The sequence below is a fragment of the Xyrauchen texanus genome, chromosome 26, assembly GCF_025860055.1.
Source record: "Xyrauchen texanus isolate HMW12.3.18 chromosome 26, RBS_HiC_50CHRs, whole genome shotgun sequence".
NCBI lineage: Eukaryota > Metazoa > Chordata > Actinopteri > Cypriniformes > Catostomidae > Xyrauchen > Xyrauchen texanus.
This window is the reverse complement of record NC_068301.1, coordinates 27,733,194-27,741,480: the sequence shown is the minus strand read 5'-3', so window position 1 is coordinate 27,741,480 and position 8,287 is coordinate 27,733,194. Positions and strand designations below refer to the sequence as shown.

Here is an 8,287-nt window from a genome sequence, read left to right as displayed (position 1 = left end):
ATCGAATGCTTTAGCTCTCTCTATAGACATTAGGAAGCTATCCAGGTTATTTTAAAGAGCACAGGTCTTACCTCTAGGGTCCTTTTTAAGTATAAAAAGAGAGAGAAACATTAAAGGTGTGCTTTTAATTGTCAAAACACTTTAAACAGATTCCTTTAGTGTAGTTTATGTCTTCAGACTACATGCATTGTTTTAAATTTACAAATCTGTTTTTGAAGAGGAAGAAGGTTGTAACCGAAGGTTCTAGGTTATTTGAAAGGTCATTTCAGATTTTATGATGACAAAGAAAAATAAACCAGGTTAAAGTTTCATAAAAAAACAAACTAGCTTTATTGACAACTGCTGCAAAACATGTTTCGGACAGATTTAGTTACCTATTTAGGCAAGCTTACACATGTGTCATTCTGCATTTTATGGAGAGGATACAAATACTAAATGGCAGTAAAGTACAGTTTGGATGTAGGTTGATTTTATTTCTTTTTCCTTTATTAAACTATGTACAATAGAGTCGGTTTTAGCTGCAGTATCCCTTTACATAATAAAAGAGATGACCCTTGTGGAGATTGTTGTCCAAATCCTTTTAAAGCAGATTTTGCATGCAGTTTATATAGCATGGTGACATCCATGGTAATCTGACTTATTTGATTTTTTCCCCTTTTAAACACAAGTATCCAAACATAGGTTATTCTACAGAACTGTTTTGAAGAGTAACATCTTATTTTGACAAATTAAGGATTTGAGGACAGTTCATCTCAACAGTGTCTAACTGGGCTATATTTCAAAACTCTAAAGATACAAGGAAAAATATTGAGGCCTAAATTTAAATTTACAGCTTTTAAGACTATTTAAATCAAATGAGGAATAAATCAAATGGCTGTTGGAAATACAATTAAAAGACATTTTTTTCCTTTCAGTAATTTATGTTACATATTACAAGACAGACATTAAGTTTAGGGTCTTTTTGATATGCTAGTATTAAACAGAATTTTGAAATGTAGCCTACATGGGAATCTGCAACTGCACCTTAGCAGAGATTTTATGGTAACACATTAGTGGTGTCCTATGACACAGAAAAATATGCTGTACAGTTGTTGGGCTTCACCTTTCAACGAAACTTTTTTTCCATCCATTGGAACATACATTTACCATCGACAAATGCAAAAAAGCAAGGGTAGGTATGAGCAGAGGAAGAGATATTGGCCAAAAAGAAAAAAAAAGGAAAGAAAAAAAAAAAGCCATGTTTAATTTCTATTCCTTAAAAGGGTAATGTTGATTCTTGAGGCATTTAAATGGCAATTTGTTGAGTTTTCCTTTTTATAATGTCCAGAGTTAAAAAAACAAAAGCAGACAATTACTTTTGTCGGGTAGCTTAAAGCGTGAGCTGCCAAGGGTGACAGTTGACATGGCGACGTGTTGGGTGGCGCTCTGCTAGTCAGACTTAGTATCGCCCATAGGGGTGTTGTTCCCTGTATCCAGGCTTAGTCGGTCTCTGAGTGGGAGCTTTCCCACCACCAGCAGCCTGCTGTGTTCCATTCCAGTCATCTTGAGCTATAGGATCAATCACAAACAAGAGCAAGTGTTAATGTTACATACTTAAGTTTCCTTGTCAAATTAAACAGCAATAAAAAGGAACCGTTTTCTTCAGTTACACCATTATTATCGCCATTAAATGATGCTTTAACTTTTTAGGAGACTCAACAATTATCAAAATATAAATAAGGGTTGGGCTATTATCAACTAATATAATAAATAATAATAGATAATAAATAAGAGTAAAATCTTACTGTAGTTTTCGTAACCCTCCTGTGTCTCTCCATGTCCATAGTCATAGTATTCTGGCTCTCTGGGGTGGGGGGGGGTGGGGGGGGGGGGAGTGAACAGACAATAATCGTAAGCAAAGTTTATCTTTTTGGGGAAATTTGACCTTATAAAATCCCAAACACACAGTTATAAAATATGATATACTGCACCAACTTACGCCTGTTGCTGACTGTAGTAGCTGCTGTAGGGTTCATAGGCTGCCTCTGTGTAGCTCTCATCATACGACTGAGGAAATAAAAGTGACGCACATCAAATCAACATCACCAGAAACACTGAGAAAGCAACTCCTGGTATTGTCATTTACTCAACCTCTTGTATTTCCAAACACAAAAGGTAGGAAAAACCTGCATAAAATGTCAACCTACACATTTATTGTAAGTGTTTACAGGTCTGGAACATGAGGGTGAGTAAATAAAATTTTGCATGAACTATACCTTTTTTTAAACAAATTCACAGGTTATTTATTGAATTAAAACGTACATATTCTTCGTATGTTTCTTGGGCCGGAGGGTGAGAAGTTGGTGGAGGGGGCATCCTCGGAGGAGCAGAGGCAGCTGGACGGCCACGGGAAGCAGCCACTCCTCTGGCCGTCTGGGCTGGTGGCCCGCCTCTCCCTGAGGGAGCTCCTCTAACAGCTCCGCCTCGAGGTGGTCCACCACGAGCACCTCCACGTGGGGGCATACCACGGCCCCTATAATAAAAAAAATAAAATGTTTAAAGCATTATTTCTTTGCTCTCCATAATTGTTCATAAGATAATTCTAAATCAAAGTAACAATGGATATATTAAGCATGTATATGCATAATGTGGGTACCTGGGGGCTCCTGAAGCCGGGTGGGCGCCACGGCCTCTGACGGGTGGACCTCCTCTGCCTCTGCCAGCATGTTCCTGACCCCCGTTTATATACTTCATCTCCATGAACTGCTCCTGGCAAATATCATCCATCATGTCCTGTGACCGTAGAAATGAGAAGCATTCAATTGAGCAATAAAACAAAAGTAAATAAACAAATTTAGAGTTTAGAGTTAAACGACCCCATTCCTAATAGTCACAGCACTATGAGCAAGCAAAGACAAAACATGATATCAGCAATTTACTGCAGCGCAAATTACCATCTTCTATGGGATTTCACAATACTTACCGGAAACAAGAACTTTTTGATCTCTTCCATGGCGTGTGCCATGCGCAGGTATGCCTCAGGAACAGGAGCAAAAACCTCAATAAACACATGAAGCTCCATTGACAAATGTGAATACTTTGGCTCTCCACCTTTTCTCAAGCCTTCCTCCTAAAGAACATAAAAATTAGTTAAGATCCAAATTAGACTTGTCTGTATGTTCATTTAACTTTCATGCAAATACAGTGAGAACTAATGCACATCTTCCTTGCAGCATCAAATCCAAATTTATATTCCTCAAGTTTAGAGCTGTCTTTTCCAGGACCAAAAGTGATGTTCCCCTAGCTTAGTAATTTTTGCAACAATAACACTTAAACTTGACAGCACATTACCTTGGTTTTGTCCCTCATGGATCCCTTCCCAAGTACCGAAATCTTGGCACCCGTCTCCTCCTGCAGTCTCTTGATAGTGTTCCCCTGCGGTCCAAGGATCTTTCCAACAAAGTTAAACTGCACAAAGCAACAGACAAAATTAAATAAATTCACAGCATTTGAAGAAATCTACAGCGTTCCACAAAAGCAAGGGATAAAGTCCCATGTTTACTTTCAAAGTGACACTCAAGTTAGTTCGTAAACTGGGTTGGGTGTAATCCAAAGTATTTAGTAATGAATCTATATTTTAGTCAAAAAAGTAATTTAAATAATGTGATCACCTTTCCAATTAAGTACTTAGTAAAGTAACCAGATTACAATTTTAGAGAAATATTTAAACATTTGTAGTGGATTACTATTTTTAGTAATTTACCAACACACAAGAGTCTCCTGTTAAATACACATGCCCAATTGTATGAAATTGACAAGTGTGAGAGCACAAAGTCCAAAGTCATAGAAGTAATGATATCATACAGACTCTGCTGCCTCTAAGATATATGGCATGCACAAGGCAAATCTGGAGATGCATATCCTCAGTCAGGAATATCAATATTTTATCAATCTCAAGTCTGGTTTAAAAAAAACAACAACAGCCTTTTCAATCAGTGTTGAGTAGCATAACGAACCACACAACTCACACTAAACTGATATCCAAGTAAAACTTAAAAGGACAAAGAGAACGAAAGACTGGAATCTGGAAAGGGGATGGAGGAGCAATGAAACGTTAAACGCAGCTAGTCTCATCTGATCTGGCAAGCTAACTTCAAGGACACAAGAAATAACAGACACGCACTCAGCAATAGAGGACACTATCAAACAGTCTGAACGCCTCTGGCAGGTAAGCATTCAGCAGTGAAAGGCAAGCTGTCATGGGACTTACACAAAGAAACTTGCATTTACAAAATATATTAAGCCTCTTCATGACAGATTACAGCATAACATAGGATTTTGACATCAAAGATTGGCAAAACTGTCAAATTCCATTCCTGATAAGTACATGCTGATAGCAGACCGGCAGCCAGCCGTGAGCAGATAAATCTATTAGCTTCCAACTATAGTTCACTCTTTAATTACTTCATCCAGTGCTCATGACATTTTTGACCTGATATGTAAACCAGTTTTACTCCACTTCCCAGTTTCAGTATGAACTGCTTTGTATATGCTCCGAAAGCCTCAGATGACCTTAGTTTACTCTTACTGAGGTGTTGCACATTCCTTCAAAATCTTATCAACCATACAAACAGTAAAGCAAAGCCTCCATTGATGTTTTGAGTCGGTGGCTGTTTAAGTCTACGATCTTACAACCAACATTGTCCCATTGAGCATGGACTGACAAGGAACCAAAGCCAATGAAATAGAGCATGCAAGATGATAAAAGGCTATTGGGAAGCAGAAGATTAAAAAAATAAATAAATCTCCCTACCTGCTGTATTTTCAGCTGTTTTGACGGCACTAAAAAGGTCCAAACCATTTTGAGATTTGCCCACTTCAAAACAAATGTATAAATAACTATGAATTCTTCTCTAAATGTCATATTTGCATACAATTAAGCAAAACTGTGTGTCAGTTATAAATCGCTTCCTTTTCTTTTACGTTTTGCGATCTTATTCAGTAAATGCAGCCGTAATGACTGATGTATTCCTCGTGAAATCAGACTCTTCGAAATCCAAACGCAAATGGTCAAAGAGACGACCAGGTTTAACAGTGATGTGTCTCGCTTGTATACTTGTGATAGGATCACCTAAAAAGCATCTTAAACCAGATGTACACATGACCTCCATCAGGGACAAATGGTTGTGTTGATACACCCAGTCTGCTATCTGCAAGTCGTGTAGTATGTGCTTAGTTCAAAACAACAAAGTATACATGTTCCTAAACAAATCGCTGAGAAGCTCACCTTTGGGTACTGTTTGACTGGTATAAGAACCCTTTCCTTCAGTTTGATGTTTGTCGTTGTGAAGAGGTCAAGGTAGCTTTCGGTTTCTTTCTCCCCTGTCTCGCCTTTCTGAACCTTCTCGATTTCTGAAAGACACAATGAGAAACAATAAGTTATTGTACAATTTATCATCTGGAATACAGTCAGTGAACTGTGATTAAACTATAACACTGCATCAGATCGTATGAACACACATTCACGAAGCAAAAACAGAAATGGATTAGCTGTATCCTCTTGGACATATACAAACCGCATTTAAACCAAACCCACTAGACACTTTTAAACGCATTGCCTGAATTTTATCTAGACTGGAATCTGCACATTGTTAGAAATTCATGGCGTCCAAGAAAGCAAACAAAAGTCTGACCTCTCTCGAAGAGTCAAACCTTGACGGATGCAGCCAGAATACCACATACCTTACAGACACCCAGAATTGTAATACTCTTGAGATTGAATTCATGTTACCAAAACCACAATCAGGGCCACAATATTCTCTTGGTCAGAGTACTTATTCTAAAACTCAAAGTAGGTGCTGAATACAGCAAAAAGGCCTTTTTTTCTCTGTACCATGTTCATTTCACATCAATGGTAAATGTAACTTGGCGATGTAAGGGTTTTAAAGAAAAGTGCTTGCCTCAAAGAAAGTGTGAGGAAACACCATCAGTCAATAGACGGAGCTTCACTAAAGAGCTTTCTTTTTAATCCTACAAAATTGATGGCGTGACTTCAGTTATTATGTTGCAAGTAAAGGTTACTTGTGGAACTGATCAATTTAGAGACCGACCACAAGTTACTGTAAAATTCGCACTAGACGTTTGATGAAAGACATGTGTTGAAACGTCTCCAGGAAAAGACATTTCCGACATCAAAAAAATCTGTCTAATCTCCAGTTGCAAAACTTCCCGCTCTAAAAGCCACATATGGCCTGAAACATGGTTTTTATTACAACGACAAATCCCAAACTGCAGATATTCATCCGTCTTCAATTTCAATCTCGGCTGATTTAATCTAAAGCGGTCCAGACCTTTAATCCTCGAATGCCCCACTAGAAATGTATGTTCCCTGTGACTCGACGGATACAAAAGAAACGCCACGTTGTCCCTTTAGATATGGAATTTTTTGCTAGAAACAAACAATTGTGCTCTCAAACATTTTCTGACGATATGATGCCATTTAGTAACGACTGAAATAATTCAATTTCCCTAATGAGTTAATTACAATGATAAATCTGAATTTAATTACATTTTAGAGCCATTAACAATTATAAACTTCAAAGTTTATAAGATATGTAATTTGGTTTTAAAAAGTTTCATTCAATACGCATGCGAGATGATTTCACCACACTTAAACCCAATGCAGCACGCGGCTCATACTGTACTCGAGCGGAAATGGGACGCTGCACAGGAGATATAAACTCTACAACAGTACGACATTAGCAAATGGAGAGCAGGAGACAATAGTCCGAAAACATTTAGAAAACTGTGTTTCTCTCTCTCCATCTCGATACACCCTGAAAAACACGCCGATCCGTCCGAAAATGGCTTCAGCATTGCTCGCGCGAAGTACAGGAACCCCCCCACGCGCTTAAACGAGACTTTTGTGACGGTCACCCTCCGTCCCAGATTCGAATACGGACGATTCCAGCGCGTTCTCTCCGACAATTCTGCGACTAATATAATATGATTAGATGTTTTCCTTTCCTCCTTTCATTTGCACAAAACTCCGGGGTTTACCTGCTGAAATAAGTTTCATGGCGTGTGTGAACGACGAGTCCAGACTGTCTCGCTCCGCCAGCAGCTGCGGGAGATATTTGCTCTCGTCCTCCATGATGAGTTTTTAAATAAGTTAATAAACAGACCTCAATTGAACACCGTGAGTCCGGTAGTTAAAACTATTTCAGTATCCACTTCCCGCAATACGAAAGCTTTACGCAAACATAAGTGTGTTCTGATGACTGCAAATGGCTCCAGTGCACGGTTGGAAACAACTGAACAAAAGCTTTGCGACGAGCGCAAATGACTTCAGCGAGCGGAAGTGACGTTACGAACTGTATGCCGTACGGGACCGCCCAATTCCATGTGGAAGTTTTTTAAATGAGCCTTTTTGCTTTGGGAATGGGCTCTGTTCCTCGTCATGAATGGATACATTTAAAGCCTTTTCTTAGGAATTAAGATATTGAATTTCAGTGTGTGTGTGTGTGTGTATATATATATTATATTATATATATAGATCATAGGTGCTCGCAAACAGCACTTGCCACAGATGGGGATCTTTGATCTTTTATATATATATATATATATATATATATATATATATATATATATATATATATATATATATATATATATATATATATGTTCCTTTCATGATATTAGTGCTGGTTATTCCAAAAATAAATAAAAACAATCATTTTTTAAACAGTTTGTTTAATCATAGAAAATGAAAAAAGGTTAATGCGTATGGATAAAATGATGTCTGTAATTGAAAATATGGAGATATCCACAAAGGGTTGTATAAGCTTCTGTGGTCTTCCAAATAGTAAAACATCCAGGAATGGCATATTACCACATACTATAATGTTTGCTGCCCTCCTGTGGATAAAAATAGGGAACTTATTGGTACTCGAGATCATTTTGGCATATTGGATTTGGGCAAAAACTAACAAAATTGTGCACAAGAACAGTTTTTGAACTACAGATTATAATAATTAATTTACTATGTTTACTATGTAGTTGTTCAATAATTGGCATTTCACATCATATGAGTTTTTATTAAATTGTAGGCAGCCATATTATTACTATAGTCTTTTACAATTTTCTTTTTATCTCTTGTGAAATACATGGAAGTGGAATTAACCTTCTCTTTAGTACTGTCTGTGAACACAGCTTCTCTCTGCCAGCACTGGCAAGTGGTGAGGTCAGCCGTGGTTTTGCATTGCAAGGAGGCCTGTAAAACCTTTTTGTCCAGTGAAAGCTTTCAGAA

At 37.8% G+C, this 8,287-nt stretch overlaps 1 protein-coding gene across 1 annotated transcript; it reads right to left on the bottom strand.

Annotated features, from left to right (window-relative positions):
• Positions 1-300: 300 nt before the first annotated feature.
• On the bottom strand, positions 301-7,316 carry LOC127620204 (KH domain-containing, RNA-binding, signal transduction-associated protein 1-like). Its single transcript, XM_052093336.1, has 9 exons — positions 7,039-7,316; positions 5,267-5,391; positions 3,331-3,447; positions 2,963-3,109; positions 2,636-2,772; positions 2,302-2,512; positions 1,979-2,046; positions 1,785-1,843; positions 301-1,548 (listed from the first exon to the last, which is right to left on the bottom strand). Exons 1-9 carry the CDS (start codon positions 7,130-7,132, stop codon positions 1,439-1,441), a joined length of 1,068 nt encoding a protein of 355 aa, XP_051949296.1. The 5' UTR covers positions 7,133-7,316; the 3' UTR covers positions 301-1,438.
• Positions 7,317-8,287: the final 971 nt, after the last annotated feature.

Coding starts and splice junctions, on each gene's coding strand:
- LOC127620204 (XM_052093336.1), bottom strand. CDS start 7,132: ATGGAGGACGAGAGCAAATATCTCCCGCAGCTGCTGGCGGAGCGAGAC. Junction 5,392..7,038: donor CATGAAACTTATTTCAGCAG/GTAAACCCCGGA, acceptor TGTGTCTTTCAG/AAATCGAGAAGGTTCAGAAA. Junction 1,549..1,784: donor GGAGGGTTACGAAAACTACA/GTAAGATTTTAC, acceptor TTGATCCTATAG/CTCAAGATGACTGGAATGGA.